At 57.3% G+C, this 25,869-nt stretch overlaps 2 protein-coding genes across 6 annotated transcripts; one reads left to right on the top strand and one right to left on the bottom strand.

Moving 5' to 3' along the window:
* Positions 1-2,789: 2,789 nt before the first annotated feature.
* Positions 2,790-8,636, top strand: LOC120368665 (HLA class II histocompatibility antigen, DP alpha 1 chain-like). Of its 4 annotated transcripts, XM_039480967.1 has the most exons (5): positions 2,790-2,881; positions 4,132-4,389; positions 5,553-5,834; positions 5,967-6,117; positions 7,723-7,856. In XM_039480967.1, exons 1-5 carry the CDS (start codon positions 2,800-2,802, stop codon positions 7,751-7,753), a joined length of 804 nt encoding a protein of 267 aa, XP_039336901.1. In that variant the 5' UTR covers positions 2,790-2,799; the 3' UTR covers positions 7,754-7,856. The 4 variants fall into 4 exon arrangements, with proteins under 4 accessions (XP_039336901.1, XP_039336902.1, XP_039336903.1 ...); XM_039480968.1 differs by lacking the exons at positions 5,967-6,117; positions 7,723-7,856 and adding an exon at positions 8,314-8,636; XM_039480969.1 differs by lacking the exon at positions 5,967-6,117 and having other exon boundaries at positions 5,553-5,791; positions 7,723-7,976.
* Positions 8,637-11,065: 2,429 nt separating this feature from the next.
* On the bottom strand, positions 11,066-21,028 carry LOC120368561 (H-2 class II histocompatibility antigen, E-S beta chain-like). 2 transcript variants are annotated; one of them, XM_039480731.1, is made up of 6 exons: positions 20,886-21,028; positions 20,069-20,338; positions 19,057-19,338; positions 12,820-12,930; positions 12,260-12,283; positions 11,066-11,881 (listed from the first exon to the last, which is right to left on the bottom strand). In XM_039480731.1, exons 1-6 carry the CDS (start codon positions 21,022-21,024, stop codon positions 11,868-11,870), a joined length of 840 nt encoding a protein of 279 aa, XP_039336665.1. In that variant the 5' UTR covers positions 21,025-21,028; the 3' UTR covers positions 11,066-11,867. The 2 variants fall into 2 exon arrangements, with proteins under 2 accessions (XP_039336665.1, XP_039336666.1); XM_039480732.1 differs by having other exon boundaries at positions 12,264-12,283.
* Positions 21,029-25,869: the final 4,841 nt, after the last annotated feature.

Genomic DNA, 25,869 nt, shown 5'->3' with positions numbered 1-25,869 from the left:
CCCAAGGGAGCTGGGCACCTACATCCTAGGGAGCTGTTCACTGATCCCAGCTCGCCTGGCAGGATCTCACCGAGCGACTGCACCACCACTAGCCGAGGAGAGAGTTAGCCCCATAGAGCGCCCCCCCATGGGTCTGAGCCCTGAGGGGACGGGGGACAATGGGGACAGGCTGGAGAGTGGGGCCAGGGGCTCCCTGATCTGCACAGATGCACTCACTGCTCATCAGGGTCTGGCCCTGGAGCGGCTCTTTGGGGAACATTCCCCCATTGCCCCTGTGCCTGGTGCACCCCTGTGAGGGGTCAGCCCCCGAGTCCCTGTGGGGGAGGGGAGATGCACCCCTAGGGCAGGGCTGTGTCATACCCAAACCACAGCGACTTACCCACGATCCCTCTACTGCCCCCACGCCAGCCTCTGCCACTGGCATGGGGGTGAGACCTTCCTCCCTGCAGCCCCACCCTGCCCAGATCAGCTCCCCATCCTCCTCCCTGCCCACCCCATCCCCTACCTGCCATAGGGTGAGACCCTACCCCCTGCAGCCCCACCCCAATCAGGCTCCCCCCTGTGCTGCTCCCTGACCCGTCAGCCCCCATTGTCCCCTCTCCTGAGCCCCCCCATAACCTTTCAATGGTGCCCCCCACTATCAGGAGCTACGTGTCCCCTGGGGAGCAGCAGCAGAGCCCGAAGCACCAGGGCAGCGGTGAGCGAGCACCTCGGGGAGCCTCTCACGGCAGCAGGGCTCCGTAGGCAGGGGCCAGCTCCATGGGGCATTGCTGGGAACCGTCCCACTCACCGAGCCTGGGGTGCACCCGGCCATGCAGGGGCGGCTCAGGGAGCAGGGCTGTGGGGTGCCAGACAGCCAGCCAGCGCCCTGGCTCCCACAGCTCACTGTGGGGGGGTGTCCCACAATCTGAAACCCTCTGTGCTAAATGGAACCTCACCCCATTGTTTCACCCCCACGGCTATGAGCCCTGGGCGGCCGCCCCGCTCGCCCTGTCCTGGCTAAAGCCCTGCCAACACCTGCCTGGGACAGGGGGCCCCTGGATTTGTGGGCACCGATCGCCCCCATGATATGCACAGCCCCTGCCTGGGACAGGGCATCCTGGAGCATGTGGGGTCCGATCCCACCCCCGTGCAGAGCTGGGCCGGCCAAGTCCCCTGTGTGCAAACAGTCGTGCTGCAGAACAGGGTGGCTGGGAGTGGCGTGACACTGGAGACAAACCCCTCCTGGAGGTGGCATCTGGCCGGGAATTTTCCGTATTGTCAACCCCAAATGTTCAAAAATCCTGAAATGACGTACAAATACCAGCTGTGGGGTTTATTTGCCTTCTGCTCTTTGAGCCTTAGGGTGCCCGGGGGTCACAGGTTGAAGATCTCCCCACTGCCCTGAGGACTGGACACTCCCTTTGTCTCTAAGAATGAGGCTGGAATCATCCCAGACTCACATGACTCCTGGAGCTGGGGATTTAGAAAAACACAAGAATTATCCTGAGACTCGTGATACAATCCTGAGAGCCGGTGTGATGAAGTGGGGGATTGTCGCCTGGAGGATGGAGACCCCAGTGACTGGTGACCTGGCGACCCGGAGACCCAGCTCAGGAGTCACAGCCAGTTCTGGCCAGTGGGAGGACAATGGGCTGTGGACAGAGGACCCCAGTGACCTGACCAGGCGGTTCCAGCCAGAGGGGCCAGAGGACAGAAGACGGGAGAGGAGGACCAGGCCACCCTGTTTACGACCCTGTTTACCTGGATAGAAGACAATGGACAGAGACGGGGCTTGGGGCCAGTGATCTCAGATGCCCAGCTGGGAAGCAAGGGGGCTTGGGGCTGGAGAGGGGGAGCAGGCAGAGTTCACGGGGATGCAGGGGAGACTGGGATGTACTGTGCTGAGGGAGGCCAGGCCTGAGGCCCTGAGAATTTCCTGTGCTGGGTTCAACGCTCAATAAACCTCCTGTTTTACGCTGCCTGAGAGTCGCTCCGGGCTAGAGAACAGGGTTGCATCATCCCCTTCGGGGGGTGGAGGCCCCGGGGACCCAGAGCGAGGGGACTCCCTGAGGGGGCCCACGGCAGAGACAGACGTGCTAAGGCTCAGAGAGGTGCGGCTCCAGGAGGTGGAGGGGCCTGACCCCGAGACAGGGCCGGCTCCAGACCCCAGAGCGCCAAGCGCGCGCGTGGGGTGGCATTTTGCCGGCAGGGCGGCAGGTGGCTCCGGCGGACCTTCCGCAGTCATACCTGCGGGAGGTCCACCGGAGCCGGGGGACCAGCGGATCTCCTGCAGGCATGACTGCGGAGGGTGTGCTGGTCCCATGGCTCGGGTGGACCTCCCGCAGGCATGCCTGCGGAAGCTCAACCGGAGCCGCGGGACCAGTGGACCCTCCCCAGGCATGTCTGCAAGAGGTCCCCCGGAGCCATGGGACCGGCGACCGGCAGCTCGCCCCCCGCGGCGGGCGGCCGTGCTTGGGGCGGCCGGATTCCGAGAGCCGCCCCTGCCCCTAGAGAGAGTGGACCCCCAAGAGGGGCTGTTGCACTGAAAGGTGCACCCCCCACGGACCGCACGGGGCCAGGAGTGGGCACGATCTGTGAGTCTGTGACAGCCGGAAACACTGAATTTCTCCATCTCCTCTTGAAGGGGCTCAGCGCTGCTGCTCTGCCTGGTAACAGCCTGGTTGGTGCAGGGATTTCAGCCATTGGCATTCAGGCTCCCCTGGCCAATGCTGGGCACTGCTCCGCCCCCCCGGGTGTGACATGTGCTCCCGTCCCCCCGGTCCCCTAGTGCTGCCGTCCCAGTGCCGGGGAGAGGAGATGGGCGCAGGACGGAGCGTGCCCATGGCCCAGCTGGCCTTGCTCACTCTGCTGGCCCTGCTGGGTGCCAGGGCAGTGACAGGTACGGGCGAGGTGGGAGCTGTGACACCTGGGCCTGGGTGGCGGGGCAGCTTCACCCCCATAGCACCTGGCTCCCTCCAAGAGAGGGGATAATGGGGGGACTGATGGGGCAGGGAGAGGTACATGTGGGAGCCGGAGTTGTGGAGGAGGCTGCATAGTGTGGAGGGATAAGGTGGACAGGGGAGGATGGGGGCTGATCTGGGCAGGGTGGAGGCTGCAGGGAGGAGGGTCTCAGCCCCATGCCAGTGGCAGAGGCTGGTGCGGGGGCAGCAGAGGGATCGTGGGGAAGTCGCTGTGGTTTGGGTATGACACAGCCCTGCCCTTGGGGTGCAGCCCCCCTCCCCCACAGGGACTCTGGGGCTGATCCCCCCAGGGGGGCACCAGGCACAAGGAGGATGGGGGAACATTCCCCAAAGAGCTGCTCCAGGGCCAGACCCTGCTGAGCAGAGAGTGCATCTGTGCAGAGCAGGGAGCCCCTGGCCCCACTCCCTGGCCTGTCCCCATTGTCCCCCATCCCCCCAGGGCTCAGACCCACGGAGGGGAGGGGTTCTGTGGCGCTGACTCTCTCCTCGGCTACTGGTGGCAGGTTCCCTCCTTTGAAGTCGCTCGGTGAGATCCTGCCGGGCGAGCTGGGATCAGCGAACGCCTCCCTAGGGAAGTAGGTGCCCAATTCTCTTGGGCCCTGGGGAGTCCCAGCGTCAGCCCTGAGCCAGACCCCTCCCCCTCCTGGAGTGTGTCTGACCCCCCAGCGCAGCTTTAATGTCTTTGGCTGGGGAGTTCCCGGGTCTCCCAGTGACTGGCCCTGGGGTGTGAGTGTCAGGGGCCAGGGATTGAAATCGCCCCGAGAACCAGGTCATGGTGACACTGGGACATGGAACCAGCCCCATGCACAGATGGGAGAATGAAATGTCCTGCTGTAATGACATCCAACGTCCCCCCTACACCACTCTGGACTGGGGCCATGTCCCCCTTCACAAGCTAATTGGGGATAGGCCCGGCCACAGCTTGGATGGGATTGAAATGAGCAGAAGGGGGAGCACAGTGGGGGGCACTGTCCCCTCCCAGATAGTGCTGGCCCCAATGCCCCAGCCTGATACCAGAGGTCACTGGGCTCCCTGCACCCGCTTTCCCCTCACACCAGTGCCAATGTCACAGCCGGGGGGCCATGGCCCCAGGGGACGAGATCAGAGACCCTGTATCCTGGGGCAGGGGCTGGTGTGGGTGCTGATGGGGACACCTGTTTCCCCACAGTGGATCATGTGACCTCCCAGGTGGTGTTCTACCAGCGCACGGACCGATCCCAGCAGGGGTCCGGGGAGTTCATGCAAGAGTTTGACCAGGATGAGATCTTGTACGTGGACCTGGAGAGGAAGGAGATCGTCTGGCGCCTGCCTGAATTCAGCAAGTTCACCAGCTTCGAGGTGCAGCACGCCCTGCGCAACATGGCTGTGATCAAGTTGTACCTGGAGAAACTGATTGAGAGGTCGAACCACACACGAGCCCAGAATGGTGGGACATTTCCCTGCCAGGCACCGCTCCCAGGACCCTTCCATCCCCATGCATACCCATTGCGAGTCCCCACTGGGGAGCCCGTCAGCTGGGGCCAGGGCTCTGCAGGGCAGGGGGCTCGGGCAGTTCTCACCCTCCAGGCCCAGGGCAGCTCCTTTGCCGAGGGCAGTTTGTTGTCCCTGCCCAGCACCAGGCCCTGCCCCTGAGGGATTCTCTCCCCTGCCCCTGGAGCCCCATGAGCCGTCAGCGCAGGGAGCTGGGATGGCCCCGGTGACACCCCCCCCAGTCCTGGGAAAAGACCCTGAGCTGGAGCATGAGCATCGGGGACTGGCTGGCTCAGGGGGGCAGGGAATGGGACATGGGGCCTTTCCCCTCTAGGGGGCTGTCACGGAGTTCCTGGGTGATGCTCTGGAACTGCTCCCTACAAAGCCAGTCAGGACTCTGGTGAAGTCTCCTCTCTGTGAGCAGACTGTCTTCAGGGAAAGAAGCTCACACGGCTTCACCTTCCTGGGTCTGACCTCGGAGCATTCAGCATCCTCTGCCCCTCCGTGCGCTTCCCACAGCGAGTCTGCCTGGGCGGGGTCCTGGGGAAGCCACAGGGTCCTGCACCCCCACTCCGCAGTCAGACGTGACTCTCAACCAGCCAGTAAAACAGAGGTTTATTAGATGACAGGAACATGGTCTAAAACAGATCTTGTAGGTACAGAGAACGGGACCCCTCAGCCAAGTCCATCTTGCGGGGTGGGGAGCCAGACACCCACGTCTGCACCTCACTCCACATCCCCAGCCAGCTTCAAACTGACTCAACCTCCAGCCCCTCCTTTCTGGGCTTTGTCCCGTTCCCGGGCCAGGATGTCACCTGATTCCTTTGTTCTCCAACACCTTTAGCTATCTCCTTGCAGGGGGGAAAGGCCCCAGCCATTAGTTGCCAGGAGACAGAGTGTCTGCCATTTATGTACCCTGGCCCTTTGCTCTGCAACAATCTCACCCCCTAGAGACTTAAGAAATGCATAGGGGAAACTGAGGCACGGACACAGTATTCAAAGGAAACATTAAGAACAGTCTCATTCTGTCACAGGAGCGCTGGTTCTGATCTGGCCCCAGGGCAGGGACTGGCTGGCTCAGGGGCAGGCAATAGGACCCACTAACCCCTGTCTCCCTAGTGCCCCCTGAGGTGACCGTGTTCCCCAAAGGCCCCATGGAGCTGGGAGAGCCCAACATCCTGATCTGCTTTGTGGACAAATTCTTCCCGCCGGTGCTGCGCCTCACGTGGCTGAAGAACGGGCAGGAGGTGATGGAGGGTGTCTACGAGACCGACTTCTACCCCCGCCAGGACAACTCCTTTCGCAAGTTCTCCTACCTGCCCTTCTTCCCCAGCCAGGGCGACTTCTACGACTGCCGGGTGGAGCACAGGGGGCTGCCCAAGCCCTTCACGAAGCACTGGGGTGAGGCCGGGTTGCCTGGGGACCCTGCTGGGCACAAGGCTGGAAGCCAGGACTCCTGGGTTCTATCCTAGCTCTGGGAGGGAGAGGTGGTAACAGCCCCCCCCTCACTCCATGCCCTGTCCCTCTCTCCAGAAGCCCCGGTGCCCACCCCTGTCCCTGAGACCACAGAGACCCTGGTGTGCACCCTGGGCCTGGCCGTGGGCATCATCGGCATCATCGCGGGCACCATCCTCATCATAAAGGGCATGAAGATGAACGCCGCCCACAACCCGCGGAGCCCCTTGTGAGTAGCCGCTGGCCGGGGAGGGCACCCATTACACCTGCAGCCCCTGAGCCCACCCAGCACCACTGGGGAGACCCCCCACACACCTGCTGTGCCCCCCCAGCCAGCCACAGAACCTGCCCCACCCAGCACCCCCTGGGGAGACCCCCCCCACCCCCTATGCCCCCCCCAGCCAGCCACAGCCCCTGGGACCGCCCAGCACCCACTGTGTCAAAGGGAGACTCCCTGGGGGTCCTGGCGAGTGGCCCTGATCCCTGCCAGCCTCGCGTCAGGGCCCAGGGCTCCTGGTAACTGACCCTCTTTGCCTTTGTGAGACCCACTCGCACTGCCCTCCCACCCCCATCTCTGCCCCCAATGTCCCTGCTCTGCTCCCATCGGTGCCAGCTGCTGTACCCAGGTGGGCAGGGGCAGCAGGGGAGAGGGCTGTGCCCGCAATCTCGCTCTGTAGCTTTGCTAACAGCAATAAAGTGGGGGGTTTTGATCATGATTTTAAATCTGGTCAGTCTGTGCCGTGCCTGCGGAAGCCTGTGTTATCCCAGCCCAGCCAGAGTCTGTCCAGGGGCACCAGGTTATACCGACAGTTAAGGGAGTTTGGTATGAGGGCTAAGGAAGGAGCCAGGACTCCTGGGTTCTCTCCCAGCTGTGGGAGGGGAGTGGAGTTGAGTGGTGCCAGCCGCTGTACCTAGGCGGGCAAGGGTTTATTTGTAAGCCTTCCTGTATACCTGGGTTAGAGCTTGGGGGTGGGGAGAGGGAGGACTCCTGGGTTCTATTCCCATTGCTGACATTGACTTGCTGCAAGCTGTGAGGCTTTCTGTGCCTCAGTTTCCCCTTGTGTTAAATGTGGCCAGTCTCCTCCTCGGCGGTGGTGGGAGCTCTGGAGCTGAGGGATGGTCCAAGAAGCACTTTGAGATCATCCCATGGCCAGGAGCCCTGGAGCAGGACAGGGTTCATGGGCCAGGCTCCCCCGGGACTGAAACCTGCAGGGCGAGCAGCTGCAGAGAGATGCTGGCCTGTCTGGGGGCTGTGGTGATGTCTCCCAGGCTGGGGTCACTGTGACGCGAAGGGCAGATCCCTCCCCCCCAACATGGCACTGAGACGCAGCCCAGCTTCCTCGCACCCCGCCCCTGGCACATGCTGGGAGACCCCGCCCCACCCCCAGCTCCCACCAGCAGTGATTGGATGCTCCAACCATCCAATAACGCCACCAACCGACCAAGCTCTCCCATTGGCTGCTGAGCCTTGGTCCAGCCTCCTGTGCGTTCCCATTGGCTGCCGCCGTACAGCTGTCCCTGGGGGGAATGTTCCCAGTTCCCTTTAGGCAGCTCCAGACACAGGCCCTGGGCTGCTGCCTGCTGGTGGGGCCCTGGGGGGCTGGGAGTGCGGCTGGGGGAGGCGGGGCTGTTTCCAGTGGGGTCTGGCAGGGCCCGGCCCTGGGGCCAGGGCTAGTCAGTAGCTCGGTGAGCCGGGAGACGATGTAACCCCACCATGGGGGGGGAGGGAGTCTGCAGGGACACCGAGGCTGGAGAGTGGTGGGTAATGCCAGGTAACACTCAGCAAGCTGGATCACGTGGGGAGCTGGGCTCATTGAAACATGTTTTCACACAGCCAGGTGCCAGGCTGGACAGCGAGGAACTGAGGATGTGGGTCCCACATGATGAGGGTCGGGTGGGCTGTACCCTGGGACGCAGAGACTCACAACTGGAAGTTGGGGGCAAGGCAGAACCCAACTGAACATGAACTCCTGTGATGTTGCACTCCATATGGAAATATGCTAACGAGTGTAAATATGATGTAACTGGAAAATGCTTGATGGAAAAGGTCTCCTGTAAGGTATCATTACAAAGCTTATAATCTACTGAGTGCCGGAAGAATTTGTCCACAAAGCAGATCAGGATGAATTTGTATTTGTATGAATGTATCATCCTTGTATCTGAAGCTGGAAATATGAAGTATGAGGTCTTATTGTAATTATGCAAATATGAGGTCTTATTGTAATTATGCAAAGTGTGGGCCATTAATGGCTTGGAATCTTGATGGCTTCCATTAACTAGGACAATTGGTTGTAAATGGATCAGTTTATTTGTAAGCCTTCCTGTATACCTGTGTGCCAGCCAGTGGGTAATGAAGTCTCACAGGACCTGTGATCATGTCACATGATACTGGAATCGATCTTTAACCTGGTGCTTTTCCATTTAGAAGAAGGAGTGGAGCCCCAGAGACACAAAGGATTCCCGCCTTGTGCCAAAGCTATAAAAGGGGGTGGAACAGAACAAAGGGGGCTGCAGTCATGAGAAAACCCCAGGTAACACTTGAGCTGGAGCTAACAAGAACTGTATCGGGGAAAGGATTGGGCCAACACTAGGAAAGAGTCTAGTATGTGAAAGAAGTTTATTGGAACATCTCTGAGGGTGAGATTTACCTGTATTCTGTTTCTTAAATGTATCAGGCTTAGACGTGCGTGTTTTGTTTTATTTTGCTTGGTGACTTACTTTGTTCTGTCTGTTATTACTTGAACCCACTTAAATCCTACTTTTTATACTTAATAAAATCACTTTTGTTTATTAATTAACCCAGAGTAAGTGATTAATACCTGGGGGTGGGGGCAAACAGCTGTGCATAGCTCGTTATCAGTGTTATAAAGGGCAGACAATTTATGAGTTTACACTGTATAAGCTTTATACATAGTAAAACAGATTTATTTGGAGACAAAGGGTCGGCCAGAAACTGAGGCACCCACACAGTATTCAGAGGAAACATTAAGAACAGTCCCACTTTGTCACATGAGCGAGGCAGGGTTATGATCCTGTCCAAAGTGTCCTGAACTGGCCGATACACTGACGCTAGCCATGCCTGGAATGGGCAAAGCCTGAGTCTGGTGGGCTGTGCTATGTAGGTACACGCCACCATGTGCCCCAGAAGCTCCAGGCAATTCCTTGCTGTCGTGGTGGGGAACTGCCTGAGGCCCCATATGATGTCGCCCAGTGACCGACACCTGGCTCCTGCGAGGTACGCCCTGGCTTGAGTCGAGTCTAGCATTGCCCCTATAAACTCTATCCTCTGCACCGGGGACAGTGCCGATTTGGTCTTGTTTAGAAGGAGACCCAGTTCATCAAACGTCCTTATGAAGCTGACCTGTGTCTCCATTTGAGCCCTGGATCAGCCTTTGATCAGCCAGGCATCGAGGTGCAGGAACCTCTGTACCTGCCGCTTGTGCAGGAACGCCACCACGACTCCCAGGCACTTGGTGGACACCCGAGGTGCCGCTGACAGGCTGAACGGGAGGACTGTGAACTGGCAGTGGCTGTTGTTCACCATGAACCTGAGGTACTTCCTGTGGGACGGAGATATCGCTATGTGGACATATGCGTCCTTCTAGTCGAGGGCGGCGTACCAGTCTCCTGGATCCAATGAGGGGATGATGGAGCAGACAGGTGTGGCTCCAGGAGGTGGAGGGGCCTAACCCTGAGCGAGAGTGGACCCCCGAGAAGGGCTGTCTCAATGAAAGGGGCACCCCCACGGACCGCATGGGACCAAGAGTGGGCACAACCTGTGAGTCCATGACAGTTACATCCGGTTATTGGTTTTTATCTGTGTCTCTCTGTGATGCTTTCCCCCAAGAGTCGCTGTCTCTCTGGCACAAGCCAGGTGGGAACTGGTGTCTCAGGCACACAGGGTCGGGGCTACGGCCCAGCTTTGTATCAGGCTCTGGGAGGCCACGTCAGGCCAGGGGCCAGACCTCTGGGGTCTCACTCTGCCGCCAGGGTGAGTCCCACGGCTTCACCACCTCCTTAGGCTGGATGTCTGGGCCTGCAGCCCCCTGCTCTCCTGTGAGCTCCGGTCAGTGAGCCCCATGGAGGCAGACCCTGGGGGAGACCTGGCCACGCTTCAGGGGTCAGTGCCCCGCCCAGCATTTGCAGGGACACACACGGTGCTGTCAGAACAGGGGGGTTATTCACCAGCTGGCCCCAGCACAGGGAGCCTGAAGGGGGCTCAGAGGATGGAGCGTTACAGCCCGGCCCATGGTCAGCCCAGCGCTCAGCCCAGCTGCAGGGAATCCCTGGGCTCAGGCTCTGTCTGTCTCGCCTCCTTTGGCAGACTCCAGGTGGGAGCCCGACTCCTCCTAGCAGCCAGCTCTGCTCCCCCCAACCCCCTCCCAACCCTTTGCTCTCCAGCTGGGGGTCACTGCTCAGCCCCCTGCGGAGACGCAGGGAGTCCATCTCCCTCTGGGGCGCAGGGTGCTCGTGTGTCAATGTCCTGGTGACTGGATCTGCCATTCTCAGCTGCTCCACTGATCTAGGGCCTTCGGCCCAGGCAGCTGGGTGATGCCCACACTGTGGCTCCCAGCCTGCCCCGAGAGCGGACAGTCCTTCCCCACCCCACTGGGGAACAGTGCAGCATATGGGGGAAACTGAGGCACACACAGGACTCATAGCAACATCACAGACAATTCCCATGTTGTCACACCGGGTAACTGCTGGCAAACACTGGAGCTCAGAGGCAACCCCCCTGAGACAGGTCTGTCACGGAGTCCCCGGGCGATGTTCTGGAACTGCTCCCCACAAAGCCAGTCAGGACTTTGGGGAGCCTCCTCTCCCTTGGCGCAGATTGTCTTCAGGGCAAGAAGCTCACACGGCTTCACCTCCTTGGTCTGACCTTGGAGCATTCAGCATATGCCCCTCCGTGCGCTTCCCACAGCGAGTCTGCCCAGGCAGGGTCCTGGGGAACCCAGAGAGTCCTGCCCGCACCCCCAGTTCGCAGTCAGACGTGACTCTCAGCCAGCCAGTAAAACAGAGGTTTATTAGATGACACCACCCTACGCCCCTTGAGGGCCACTTGGGGGACCTCAGAGGACAAAAGACTTTGTTGATGCCCCCCCCCACGCCCCCATGAAGAGGAGAGGTGCAGGAGCGCTCGTCCCACCAGCCTGAACATGGGGAGGAAGGGCCTGAAAACCCCCGTCCAGGAGAAATCCCTCGCTGGATGCTGCTTGGATGGGAAGGGGCAGGAATGACCAGACATAAGCACCAGATCCCCTGGCTGTGCCCGGGTCAGCCCCACAGCACACACAGGGCTTGCTTCTTACAGGAGTTTCTGTGACCTTTGGGCCGCTAGGGCTGTAGCTCCCTGGTGTGTGTGTGATCTGCTTTAACTTTGTAAAGAACTCCCAGTGCTTTGTCTTCATTAACAAATCTGTACTGAGGTTATTATAGGATTGGTTACAAGCATTATCTGTGGGGTGAGATCGAAAGTGCAACTGTCCTGGGGTAAGCAACTGGCCCTTTGGGACAGGAAGTGACCTGAATATCGCTGTGATTTGTGGAGGAAGGGACGATCAATCGATGGATCACAAGGGCAGGCTGGCCGGGGTGGCGAGACAGATTGGCGAGCCCCAGGGAACTGTCTGTGGCTCCGCGGTTACGTTGTTACAGGGCCTGTGGAGTTCACACCCAATACATTGGTGAAATCTCAGTACAGAGCTCAGCCAATTTGGGGTTGGTGCCCCGGGTACTAACTGTGCCCTGAGACTGGTACCCACACTCGTGAGCCACTCGACAGCAGGGCCCTGCTGGGATTGAGGGGCAGGGACGGGTCCCCAGGTGGGGGCAGTGTGGGCTGGAGCCAGGCAGAGCGTGGGGAGCAGACGGGGACAGGAAGAGACCGGCCCCAGGTTCTGCTTTCTCCAGGCTGGGCGAGGTGCTGGGAGAGACAGACAGAAACTCCTGCTGGCCGGGGGATCCAACGCCCAGGATCTAACTCAGGAGCCCTGCAGGGAGAAGGGAGAGAAATCAGCCCCCGGCAGTGGGGCTAGAGGGACGTAAAGGGAATTTTCTCTGCCAGACCCCAGGGCGCCCCCTGTGACTCTACCCCGCAGCTGCAGGGCTGGGCGATGCTCGGCAGGACCCAGGACCCTCTGCCCCCGGGAGCAGCCTGAACTGCTGGGGGATCGGCCTGAACGGGGACTGAGGGAGCTGCAGACTCCACCTCCGCGGTGCCAACTCCCCATTGCCCAGCTGCCCCAGGGCTGAGCCAGGCGGGTGTCATGGGCCGAGAGGCAGAAGCAGCCACCCCACGGGTGCCCCAGGCAGCCTGTGCTCAGTGTGGGGGGAGGTGGGTTTAATGAGGGGAGGAGAATTGAAATTACCTACAGGTTGGGGAACGGGGCACCCTGAAAAACAAAGAGAAACATGGTCAGAGCCCTGGGTAGGGGGAGCCAGTTTCTGGGGGTCAGAGCTCCAGCCCCTGCCCCATGGCATGGAACGCCCCTCACTAGGAACCCAGCCCCCCTCTGGCCCCCAGACCTGGGGTTACCACCCTCCCCCGTTATTACTGTAAATCCCTGACCCAGAATCCCTTCCCCGGGGGAAGGGATGGCCCCGGGGCAGGGGCAGCTCCCTGCACTGCGAGGGGTCAGGGTCTCTGTCCCACCATGGGGCCTCGGCCGGGGGAAGGGAGAGTGGGAGCTCCCAGCCTGGCCCCCGGGACCCCGCACTGAGATCTCCCCATGGCCCCTGCTCTGTCCCTGCCCTAGGAGGGGTGAGGGTCTGACCCAGCCCCGGCCCCAGGAGACTAGAGGCCCCTGACTCTGAGCAGCCCCTGCTGGGGGGGCGGGGTGGAGCCTGCAGCCAGGCCTAGATTCCCCTGAGCCCCTCCAGCCCCACATCCCCCTAGAGACACCCTGGTGCCCCGCCCAGAGCCATTCACCTTTCTTATTCTTCTGGTAGATGAGGAGTCCGGGCGCCAGGAAGATCAGCCCCAGCACAAAGCCCCCGACCCCCGTCAGCATCTTGCTCCTGGCAGAGTCAGACTGCGCCTCTGAAACAGGGACATGGAACAGGCTGGGTCAGAGCCAGGGGCCTCCGGGCCAGGCTCCCGTCTGCGCCAGTGACCGGCGCCGGCTGGGTCCGAGCCAGGAGCCTCCGGGCCAGGCTCCCGTCTGCGCCAGTGACCGGCGCCGGCCGGGTCAGAGCCAGGGGCCTCCGGGCCAGGCTGCCGTCTGCCCAGTGACCGGCGCCGGCTGAGTCTGAGCCAGGGCCCTCCGGGCCAGGCTCCCGTCTGCCCAGTGACCGGCGCCGGCTGAGTCTGAGCCAGGGCCCTCCGGGCCAGGCTCCCGTCTGCCCAGTGACCGGCGCCGGCTGAGTCCGAGCCAGGGGCCTCCGGGCCAGGCTCCCATCTGCCCAGTGACCGGCGCCGGCTGAGTCTGAGCCAGGGCCCTCCGGGCCAGGCTCCCGTCTGCCCAGTGACCGGCGCCGGCTGAGTCTGAGCCAGGGCCCTCCGGGCCAGGCTCCCGTCTGCGCCAGTGACTGGCGCCGGCTGGGGCAGAGCCAGGGGCCTCCGGGCCAGGCTCCCGTCTGCCCAGTGACCGGCGCTGGCCGGGTCAGAGCCAGGGGCCTCTGGGCCAGGCTCCCGTCTGCCCAGTGACCGGCGCGGGCCGGGTCAGAGCCAGGGGCCTCTGGGCCAGGCTCCCGTCTGCCCAGTGACCGGCGCCGGCTGGGTCCGAGCCAGGGGCCTCCGGGCCAGGCTCCCGTCTGCCCAGTGACCGGCGCCGGCTGGGTCCGAGCCAGGGGCCTCCGGGCCAGGCTTTTGTCTGCCCAGTGACCGGCGCCACCTGGGGCAGAGCCAGGGGACTCTGGGCCGGGCTCCCGTCCACGCCAGTGACCAGCGCTGGCTGGGGCAGAGCCGGGGGCCAGGGCCCTCAGGTGCAGCTGTGGGACAATCTGCCCCACGTCAGGGCTCCTCCTGGTCTGTGATCGTTGAGATCGGCTCAGGCCCAGCAGCACGAGGTCTGATAGCCCTGTCCATTGTCAGCATGAACCGGTCTAGCCAGGGCCATCCGGAAGTGGCAGATTCATCTCTTCCGGGACCAATCGCACCTGCCAATCGCACCGGCCCCCCCAAGGCCTGGAGTGGTTGCCCCGATTTGCCCAACCCAAGGACGGTTCTGAGTCTAGCCCTGGATAGTCTGTGGAACACGGAAATAGCCAGTCTCTGTGTGAACCTTGCTCTGCTCTTGGGCTCAGTGGCAGAACCTTGCTCTGCTCACAGGCTCAAAGAGGTATGTTGATGAGGCTTTCTGGGACACTGTAGATTTGTCCCACCTCCGGTCAGACAGCCCCTGCGCTGTTGAGGAGGATGAAAGGCTCAGAGGAGAGCAGTCAGTGGGAGCAGAGGGAAACCTTCCCACAGTTGGGACCCTCCTTCCAGATGGTGCTGGGTTTGCCTCTCGCACCGAGGTTACCTCTCCTGGGGAGGGAACTCCAGTTGCTAGGAAAAGGCAGGTGTTAGTAATGGGAGGAGCCGGTGGTCGTGGTACATGTAGGTACCAATGACATAGGGAAGGCTAGGAGAGAAGTCCTAGAGGAAAGAGGGAAGAGACTGAAATCCAGGACCTCTATGGTGGCATTCTCAGAAATGCTCCCAGTTCCACGCGCAGGGCCAGATAGGCAGGCAGAGCTTCAGAGTCTCAATGTGTGGATGAGACGATGGTGTAGAGAGGAGGGGTTTAGATTCATTAGGAACTGGGGAAACTTTTGGGATGGGGGGAGCCTATACAGGAGAGATGGGCTCCACCTAAACCAAAGTGGAACCAGACTGCTGGCACTTAACATTAAAATGGTTGCAGAGCAGTTTTTAAACTAAGAGAAGGGGGAAAGCCAACTGCTACAGAGGAGCACGTGGATCGGACAGAAACTTCTCTTAGAGGAGATTCTATTGATAGAGATTCTCTACGTTATAGTCAGGAGCAGAGGATGGAAGAGGATAATGTACAGGCCAGATCAGACGAGAAACATTCACATAAAGAATCAGACACATCAGAAAAGGACAGACAAATAAACAGTGACAACTTTTTTAAGTGCTTGTACACAAATGCTAGAAGTCTAAATAATAAGATGGGTGAACTAGAGTGCCTCATGATAGAGGAGGATATTGATATAATAGGCATCACAGAAACCTGGTGGAGTGAGTACAAGCAATGGGACACAGTCATTTCGGGGTACAAAATATATTGGAAGGACAGAACAGGTCATGCGGGGGGGGGAGGGGGAGGAGTGGCACTATATGTGAAAGAAAATGTAGACTCAAATGAAGTAAAAATCTTAAATGAATCCACATGTTCAATAGAATCGCTGTGGATAGTAATTCCATGCTCTAATAAGAATATAACATTAGGGATCTATTATCAACCACCTGACCAGGACAGTGATCATGACAGGGCCACCCAGAGAATTCAGGGGGCCTGGGGTCTTCGGCAGTGGGGGACCCCCCGCTTCGGCAGTAATTCGGTGGTGGGGAGTCCTTCCGCTCCGGGACCTGCCGCCAAAGTGCCCCAAAGACTCGCGGTGAGGGCCCCCCACTGCCGAATTACCGCCAAAGACCCGTCACTTTGGCAGCAGGTCCCACTTGGGGGTAATTTGGCGGTGGGGGGTCCTTCTGCCCCGGGACCCACCACCAAAGTGCCCCAAAGACTCACGGCGGGGGCCCCCCACCGCGGAATTACCGCCGAAGACCCGGCACTTTGGCAGTGGGTCCCACTTACGCGGTAATTCAGCGGTGGGGGTTCCTTCTGCCCCGGGACCCACCACGAAAGTGCCCCAAAGACTCGCGGCGGGGGCCCCCCACCGCCGAATTACTGCCGAAGACCCGGCACTTTGGCAGCGGGTCCCGCTTAGGCAGTAATTTGGCGGTGGGGGGTCCTTCCGCCCCGGGGCAGAAGGACCCCCCGCCGTCAAAGACCTGGAGTGGAAGACGCTCCAGGAGCCCGGGCACCGCGAGAGTTTTCCGGGGCCCCCAGACCAAGTGAAGGACCCTGCTTCAGGGGCCCTGAAAAACTCTCGTGGGGGCCCCTGCGGGGCCTGGGGCAAATTGCCCCACTTGCCCCCCCTTCTGGGTGGCCCTGGATAGTGATGATGAAATGCTAAGGGAGATTAGAGAGGCTATCAAAATAAAGAACTCAGTAATAGTGGGGGATTTCAATTATCCCCATATTGACAGGGTACATGGCACCTTGGGAGGAAATGCAGAGACAAAATTTCTTGATACTTTAAATGACTGCTTCTTGGAGCAGCTAGTACAGGAACCCACAAGGGGAAAGGCAACTCTCGATTTAGTCCTGAGTGGAGCGCAGGAGCTGGTCCAAGAGGTAACTATAACAGGACCGCTTGGAAATAGTGACCATAATAAAATAACATTTAACATCCCTGTGGTGGGAAGAACATCTCAACAGCCCAACACTGTGGCATTTAATTTCAGAAAGGGGAACTATGCAAAAATGAGGAGGTTAGTTTAACAGAAATTAAAAGGTACAGTGACTAAAGTGAAATCCCCGCAAGCTGTATGGACACTTTTCAAAGACACCATAATAGAGGCCCAACTTAAATGTATACCCCAAATTAAAAAACACAGTAAAAGAACTAAAAAAGTGCCACCATGGTTTAACAACCATGTAAAAGAAGCAGTGAGAGATAAAAAGGCATCTTTTAAAAAATGGAAGTCAAATCCTAGTGAAGTAATTAGAAAGGAACATAAACACTGCCAAATTAAGTGTAAAAATGTAATAAGAAAAGCCAAAGAGGAGTTTGAAGAACAGCTAGCCAAAAACTCAAAAGGTAATAACAAAATGTTTTTGAAGTACATCAGGAGCAGGAAGCCTGCTAAACAACCAGTGGGGCCCCCTGGATGATCGAGATACAAAAGGAGCCCTTAAGGACGATAAAGTCATTGCGGAGAAACTGAATGGATTCTTTGCTTCAGTCTTCATGGCTGAGGATGTTAGGGAGATTCCCAAACCTGAGCCGTCCTTTGTAGGTGACAAATCTGAGGAATTGTCACAGATTGAAGTGTCACTAGAGGAGGTTTTGGAATTAATTGATAAACTTAACATTAACAAGTCACCGGGACCAGATGGCATTCACCCAAGAGTTCTGAAAGAACTCAAATGTGATGTTGTGGAACTATTAACTAGGGTTTGTAACCTGTCCTTTAAATTGGCTTCTGTACCGAATGACTGGAAGATAGCTAATGTAATGCCCAGGGCCGACTCTAACTTTTTTGCCGCCCCAAGCAAAAAAAAAAGCGCTGCCTCGTCATATCACTCCCCCCGCAAGCGCAGTGCTGCCCAAGCTCCCATCCCCCCGAGTGCTGTGCCGCCAAAGCCCCCCACTCCCCCAAGTGCTGTGCCGCACTGCACCATGCTGCCCAAGCCCTCGCCCCCCCTGAGCGCCACGCCACGGTTTCTGTAAAGGGAAATCATGTCTTACTAATCTATTAGAGCTCTTTGAAGGGGTCAACAAACATGTGGACAAGGGGGATCCAGTGGACATAGTGTACTTAGATTTCCAGAAAGCCTTTGACAAGGTCCCTCACCGAAGGCCCAGTAAATTAAGTTGTCATGGGATAAGAGGGAAGGTCCTTTCATGGACTGAGAACTGGTTAAAAGACAGGGAACAAAGGGTAGGAATAAATGGTAAATTCTCAGAATGGAACGGGGTAACTAGTGGTGTTCCCCAAGGGTCTGTCCTAGGACCAATCCTATTCAACTTAGTCATAAATGATCTGGAGAAAGGAGTAAACAGTGAGCTGGCAAAGTTTGCAGATGATACTAAACTGCTCAAGATAGTTAAGACCAAAGCAGAATGTGAAGAACTTCAAAAAGATCTCATAAAACTAAGTGATTGGGCAACAAAATGGCAAATGAAATTTAACGTGGATAAATGTAAAGTAATGCATATTGGAAAAAATAACCCCAACTATACATACAATATGATGGGGGCTAATTTAGCTTCAACTAATCAGGAAAAATATCTTGGAGTCATCATGGATAGTTCTCTGAAGATGTCCACGCAGTGTGCAGTGGCAGTCAAAAAAGCAAACCGGATGTTAGGAATCATTCAAAAAGGGAAAGAGAATAAGATGGAGAATAACTTATTGCCCTTATATAAATCCATGGTATGCCCCCATCTTGAATACTGCATACAGATGTGGTCTCCTTATCTCAAAAAAGATATTCTGGCATTAGAAAAGGTTCAGAGAAGGGCAACTAAAATGATTAGGGGTTGGAACGGGTCCTATATGAGGAGAGATTAAAGAGGCTAGGACTTTTCATCTTGGAAAAGAGGAGACTAAGGGGGGATATGATAGAGGTTTATAAAATCATGAGTGGTGTGGAGAAAGTAGAAAAGGAAAAGTTATTTACTTGTTCCCATAATATAAGAACTAGGGGCCACCAAATGAAATTAATGGGCAGCAGGTTTAAAACAAATAAAAGGAAGTTCTTCTTCACACAGTGCACAGTCAACTTGTGGAACTCCTTGCCTGAGGAGGTTGTGAAGGCTAGGACTATGACAGCGTTTAAAAGAGAACTGGATAAATTCATGGAGGTTAAGTCCATTAATGGCTATTAGCCAGGATGGGTAAGGAATGGTGTCTCTAGCCTCTGTTTGTCAGAGGGTGGAGATGGATGGCAGGAGAGAGATCACTTGATCATTACCTGTTAGGTTTACTCCCTCTGGGGCACCTGGCATTGGCCACTGTCGGTAGACAGGATACTGGGCTGAATGGACCTTTGGTCTGACCCAGTACGGCTGTTCTGATGTTCTTAATTACACAGTGTGTGGGAAACGTCCTTCCTTCTACCAGGTGTGAATTTGTCCCTTTCCATTCCACTGAGTGTCCCCTTGTCCTTGTGCGGTGAGACAGGGAGAACAGACGCTCTCGATCTCCCTTCTCCAGACAACTCGTAATTATGGAGACTTTTCTCCTCTCCCCGTCACTGCCCCACTCAGGATGTGTCTCCACAGCATTTTGGAGCCCATGGACGTCAGCTCCCAGTCCAGGTCGATAGATTTGGGTTATCAGGGCTTGTGTGAGCGCTCTGACCCAGGCCCATCCCCCAAGGGCTGCCCCTGCGGGCTCAGGGGCTGCCCCACACCCAAAGGCTCTTACCCCAGTGCACAATGAGGGGGTCCCGCAGGCTGATGTGCTCCACCTGGCAAGTGTAAACGTCCCCTCGCCAGGGGCTCATCTCCAGCATCACCAGGATCTGGAAGGTCCAGTCTCCGTTCTGGAGCAGTTCCGTGGACACCACCCCGGCCGTCTGCTCCTGCCCGTTCTTCAGCCACTTGATCTCGATCCCCCCGGGGTAAAACCCCATCACAGAGCAAACCAGCAAGTGGGGGTGGGGCTGGGACCCCAATTTTGTGGGGAAAACTGTCACCTCGGGCTGAACTGGGAGGAAGAGAGGGGACTGGGAAATGGGCAGGAGATAGAAGGGTGCTGAGGAAGAAGAGATGCTCCCCTGCCCCAGAGACAGGCCCCAGCCCCCCATCTACTCCCCCGGCTAGTTCTCTCCTGCCCCCCATTGCGCTGGGCAGGCTCTGGCAGAAAGGGCCCGAGGGAAGTTGCGTCCTGTCACCCCATGGGGATGGAGCCAGGGACTGTCTGACGCTAGAGGCCCAGGGAGACAGGGTCTCAGCTGTCCCCACCCCCAACCAGGGGATCCCGAGGGGGGAGAAGCGGGGTTGAGGGGTGGAAAGTTCTGCCCCATCGTCAGGCCCCACCCAGCCCAGGAAGTGGGGTAGGAGCTGTAGCAGCTGCCTGCCCCGGGGGGTCTGAGTGGGGGGCGCTGGGAGTTGAACCCCTCAGAGGGGTGGGGGGCCGGGAGTGGGGGAAGGGTCAGTCACTCCCCCTCAGGGACTGACCTGGGCCTGGGGCTCTGTGCCCTGCAGCCAGGGGACGCCGCAGCCAGACCCGGGGACATGATCTTGGCCATTCCCAGACCCTGGTTCCCTCCCGTACCTGCCGCTGGTTGACCCCACTCCCTGCACTGCCCCCTAACCGTAACCCTACCCCCTGCTGTATGTGTCCCACCCCCTGCCCATGACCCCGTGTCCTGGCCCCACCCCTCTCCCTGCCGCCCCCCAGTGCAGGAGCACTCACCTCCTGCCCCTGCACTCACCTCTCCGGTCGATGGTGAAAGGCTTACGTGCCTCGTAGTTGTACCGGCAGAACCAGTCCACCGCAGTCCGCATGTCTGACAGTAAGCCAGGCAAGCTGTTCCAGAGCTTGACGTCGGGCCGGCCCAGCTCCGTGTCCGCCACGTACACCCCCAGGTCACTATCGAAGTGCATGATCTGCTGCTGGTTGTAGATGTGCCGCTCCAGGAACCGGACCCGCTCGGTGCCATTGGTGAACTGACACTCACAGTTCCCCTGGAACACGAAATGCCCTGTGGAGGGGTCAGCTCAGGTGCCCCCAGCTGCCCCTCCCCCTTCTGCCCCCAGGGCTCGCAGCCCTTCGGGGGGGACAGCCAGAGCCCCTAGCCCCCCCCTGCCCTGAACCCTTTCCAGTCCCAGGGGAGCCCGGTGGGCAGGCAGGGCTGGGGGGGTGGAGTGACAGTAACACTGACCTGGGGGGGGGGGCGTAGGGCAGAGATTGAGCTGGGCACAAGGGCAAAGACACTGTGCAAGGGAGACACCGGCACAGGCAGGACGGGGCTCCCCAGGGCACTGGGGTCTGACCCCCGCCCCGGATACACCCAGCACCTGCCCAGGACAGGGCTCCCCAGGGCACTGGGGTCTGACCCCCGCCCCGGATACACCCAGCATCTGCCCAGGACAGGGCTCCCCGGGGCACTGGGGTCTGACCCCCCCCCCCGGATACACCCAGCACCTGCCCAGGACAGGGCTCCCCGGGGTGTTGGGGTCTGAGCCCCCCGAATACAACCAGAGCATGCCCAGGACGGGGCTCCCCGGGGCGCTGGGATCTCTACTCACCTGGGGGCTCCATGCAATGAGCCAGGTGGGTTCTCAGCACCGTCAGTGTCACTAGCAGAGCCCCAGCCCAGCGGCTCCCAGCCCCCAGGATCCAACCTGCCCCCATCGCTGCTCGGGAGGGAGAGATCTGGAAACTCATTGAGACCCCCCGCAGCCTGAGACCTTCTCTGTCCAGCTCCGAGCACCAGCCCCAGGATGCTGCCCACAGCCCTAGGGATTGGGCACCCCCAGCCCAGGGGCCAGTCAGCACTGGGTCTGGGCAGCATCATCAGTCGCCAGACAGAGCCAGTCCCAGCAGGGCTTGGTTCCCTACTTCTCCCTCGTAGGGGGCAGAGCAAGGGCCTGGGGTCGGGTTGCAGGACTCACCTGGTGCCTGCCATGGCCCCGGGGCAGCTGGAGAGCAGGGCCAGCCCAGGGACCAGTCTCCACCAGAGCAGGACCCCCAGCAATGGGACTGGGACCCTCTGTCGCCGTCCCCTTCCCCTTCTCCTGGTGCCTCGCCCCTCTGCTGCTGGCTAGGGCAGGACGGGTGTGTGTGTGGGGGGGGTCTCTGTTTTCTTTGGGGTAAATTTAGCCCCAGTGGAAGGTTTGGGGCTGGCCCCACGGGCAGAATTTCTGAGCGTCCCCCTTCCCCACCTCCATGGGCCTGAGCCCTGCCCCCCCCAGGACCTCACTGGAGAAGGGGGTTCAGACTCCAGGGGTCAGGCACAGTTCGGCCTCCCAGCTGCTCCCACCATCAATCTCCCTAAGGGGCTTCTCTGGCCCCCAAGTCTCTGAGCCCCTCCCCCTCTCTGCTGCATTCATCCCCCTCCCCTGTGGGGCAGGGCTGGGACATTGTCCCCATGGCTCAGCTGTGGGAGAGGCCCAGAACAGTCAGTGACTGGCCCAGGGTCACAGAAAGTCTGTGGCAGGGCCAGGAATGACCCCAGGGCTCCTGGGTCCCAGGCCAGCCCCTAACTGCTGGGCTGGCCCCTCTCCGGCCCCTCCAGTGCCCAGCCCCTCCTGCAGGGGGCAGTGTGAACACCCAGCGAGTTAGCCGGGGTGGGGCGGTGAGTTGGTGCCACGCGGTGAGGCAGGTTTGGGGAGGTGGCAGGAACAAATACCCCCCACACAGGGCACAGAACAGACTCCAGGGGGAGGGAGTTTGGTCACTAAGAGCAGATGGGAACTGGCAGCTTCTAGAGGGGCAGAGCCTGTGTCCCACCCCACACAGCAAATCACTTGTATGTAGATAAGAACATAAGAACAGCCAGACTGGGTCAGACCAACGGTTCATCCTGCCCAGTATCCTGTCTTCTGACAGTGGCCAATGCCAGGTGCCCCAGAGGGAATGAACAGGACAGAGAATCATCGAGTGATCTCTCTCCTGCCGTCCATCTCCACCCTCTGACAAACAGAGGCTAGGGACACCATTCCTTACCCATCCTGGCTAATAGCCATTGATGGACCTGTCCTCCATGAACTTACCTAGTTCTTTTTTGAACCCTGTTATAGTCTTGGCTTCATAACATCCCAGGCAAAGAGTTCCACAGGGTGACTGTGCATTGTGGGAATAAATAGTTCCTTTTGTTTGTTTTAAACCTGCTGCCTGGTAATTTCATGTGGTGACCCCTAGTTTTTGTGGTATGAGAAGGAGTAAATAACACTTCCTTATCTACTTTCTCCACACCAGTCATGATTTTATAGACCTCTATCATATCACCACTTAGTCATCTCTTTTCCAAGCTGAAAAGTCCCAGTCTTATTAATCTCTCCTCATACATCAGAGGGGTAGCCGTGTTTGTTGCTTTTCACAGATCCAGACTAAGAGTCCTGTGGCACCTTATAGACTAACAGACTTATTGGAGCATGAGCTTTCGTGGGTGAATACCCACTTCGTCAGATGCATGTGGGCAAGTGAGTATTAACCCACAAAAGCTTATGCTCCAAAACGTCTGTTAGTCTATAAGGTGCCACAGGACTCTTTGCCGCTCTCCTCATACAGAAGCTGTTTCATACCCTTAGTAATTTTTGTTGCCCTTTTCTGTACCTTCCCCAATTCCAATATATGATTTTGAGACAGGGAAACCAGATCTGAGCACAGTATTCAAGATGTGGGTATGACAAAGTGGGACTGTTCTTAATGTTTCCTCTGAATACTGTGTGGGTGCGCTAGTTTCCCCTATGCATTTCTTAAGTCTCCAGTGTGCATAAAGGGCCAACAATCTGTCTCCTAGCAACAAATGGCTGGGGCCCTTCCCCCCTACAAGGAAATAGCTAAAGGTGAACAAAGAGATCAGGTGACCTCCTGGCCTGGGAAAGAGACAATGCCCAGAAAGGAGGGGCTGGAGGGGGTTTCAGTTTGGAGCTGGCTGGGGATGAGGGGTGAGTGCAGACGTGGGTGTCTGGTTTGCTGCCCCCAGGATGGACCCGGCTGAGGGGTCCTGTTCTCTGTACCTACAAGCTCTGCTTTAGCCCGTGTTCCTGTCATCTAATAAACCTCTGTTTTACTGGCTGGCTGAGAGTCACGTCTGACTGCAAGACTCTCTGGCTTCCCCAGGACCCCGCCCAGGCGGACTCGCTGTGGGAAGCGCATGGAGGGACAGAAGATGCTGAATGCTCCAAGGTCAGACCCAGGAAGGTGAAGCTGTGTGAGCTTCTTGCCCTGAAGACAGTCTGCTCCGAGGGAGAGGAGGCTCCCCAAAGTCCCAACTGGTTTTGTGGGGAACAGTTCCAGAGCATTGCTCGGGGACTCTGTGACAGATGGCGTAACATGGATTTATAGAGAGGCAATATGATATTATCTGTCTTATTATCTATCCCTTGCTTAATGATTCCTAACATTTTGTTTGCTTTTGTGATGGCCACTGCACCTTGAGTGGATCTTTTCAGAGAACAATTCAGAATGACTGCAAGATCTCCTTCCTGAGTGATAACAGCTAATTGAGATCCCATCATATTTTATGTATTATTGGCATTATGTTTTCCAACGTGCATTACTTTGCATTTATCAACATTGAATTTCATCTGCTATTTTGTTGCCCAGTTACCCAGTTTTGTGAGACCCCTTTGTAGCTCTTCGCAGTCTGCCTGGGACTTAACTATCTTGAGGAGTTTTGTATCATCTGCAAATGTTGCCACCTCACTGTTTACCCCATTTTCCAGATCATTTATGAATATGTTGAACAGGACTGGCCCCAGTACAGACCCCTGGGGGACACCACTATTTACCTCTCTCCATTCTGAAAACTGACCATTTATTCCTACTCTTTTGTTCCTCTTTTAACCAGTTACTGATCCATGAGAGAACCTTCCCTCTTATCCCATGACAGCGTACTTTGCTTAAGAGCCTTTGGTGAGGGACCTTGTCAAATACACTATATCCACTGGATCCCCTTGTCCACATGCTTGTTGACCCCCTCAAAGAATTCTAGTAGATGGGTGAGGCATGATTTCCATTTACTAAAACCATGTTCACTCTTCCCCCAACAAATTGTGTTCATCTCTGTGTCTGATAATTCTGTTCTTTACTATAGTTTCAATTGGTTTGCCTTGTACTGAAGTCAGGCTTACCGGCCTGTAATTGCCAGGATCATCTCTGGAGCCCTTTTTAAAAGTTGGCGTCACATTAGCTATCCTCCAGTCATCTGGTACAGAAGCTGATTTAAATGATAAGTTACAAACCACAGTTAGTAGTTCTGCAATTTCGCATCTGAGTTTCTTCAGAATTCTTGGGTGATACCATCTGGTCCCAGTGACTTATTACTGTTTAGTTTATCAATTTGTTCCAAAACCTCCTCCAATGACACCACAATCTAGCATAGTTCCTCAGATTTGTGACCTAAAAAGAATAGCTCAGGTCTGGGAATCTCCCTCACATCCTCAGCTGTGAAGACTGATGCAAAACATTCTCTGCAATGGCCTTATCATCCTTGAGTGCTCCTTTAGCATCTCGATCGTCCAGTGACCCCACTGGTTGTTTAGCAGGCTTCCGGCTTCTGATGTACTTAAACATATTTTTGCTGTTACTCTAAGTCTTTGGCTAGCTGTTCTTCAAATTCTTTTTTGGCCTTCCTAATTATATTTTTACACTGCATTTGCCAGAGTTTATGCTCCTTTCTATTTTCCTCACTACCATTAACTTCTACTTTCTAAAGGATGCCTTTTTGCCTCTCACGGCTTCTTTTACTTTGTTGTTTAGCCACGGTGGCACTTTTTTGGTTCTCTTACTATGTTTTTTAATTTGGGGTATACATTTAAGTTGAGCCTCTATTATGGTCTCTTTCAAAAGTTTCCATGCAGCTTGCAGGGATTTCGCTTTTGGTGCTGTACCTTTTAATTTCTGTGTAACTAACTTCCTCATTTTTGTGTAGTTCCCCTGTCTGAAATTAAATGCTACAGTGCTGGGCTGCTGTGGTGTTTTCCCCACCACAGGAATGTTAAATGTAATTATATTATGGTCACTATTACCAACTGGTCCAGCTATATTCACCTCTCGGACCAGATCCTGTGCTCCACTTAGGACTGAATCAAGAATTGCCTCTGCCCTTGTGGGTTCCAGGACTAGCTGCTCCAAGAAGCAGTCATTTAAGGTGTCAAGAAACTTTATCATTGCATCCCATCACATGGACCCAGTCAATATGGGGATAGTTGAAATCCCCCATTATTACTGAGTTTTTTATTTTTATGGCCTCTCAAATCTCCGTGAGCATTTCACAGTCACTATCACCATCCTGGTCAGGTGCAGGGCCGCCCAGAGAATTCCGGGGGCCCGGGGTCTTCGGCGGCGGGGGGCCCTTCCGTTCCGGGACCCGCCGCCGAAGTGCCCCGAAGTCTTCGGAGCACTTCGGCGGCGGGTCCCGGAACAGAAGGGGCTCCCCGCCGCCGAAGACCGGGCTGCGCTTTGGCGGCGGGTCCCGCTTCTCCCCCCCGGCCCTGGCCTCGCCGGCGGCCCCGCCCGCCCGCCGCCCGGCCGCCGCCGCCCACCCGGCCGCAGCTTCGCCCG

Source organism: Mauremys reevesii, linkage group 7 (genome assembly GCF_016161935.1).
Source record: "Mauremys reevesii isolate NIE-2019 linkage group 7, ASM1616193v1, whole genome shotgun sequence".
Taxonomy (NCBI): Eukaryota; Metazoa; Chordata; order Testudines; family Geoemydidae; genus Mauremys; species Mauremys reevesii.
This window is presented reverse-complemented; position numbering and strand designations above follow the sequence as displayed.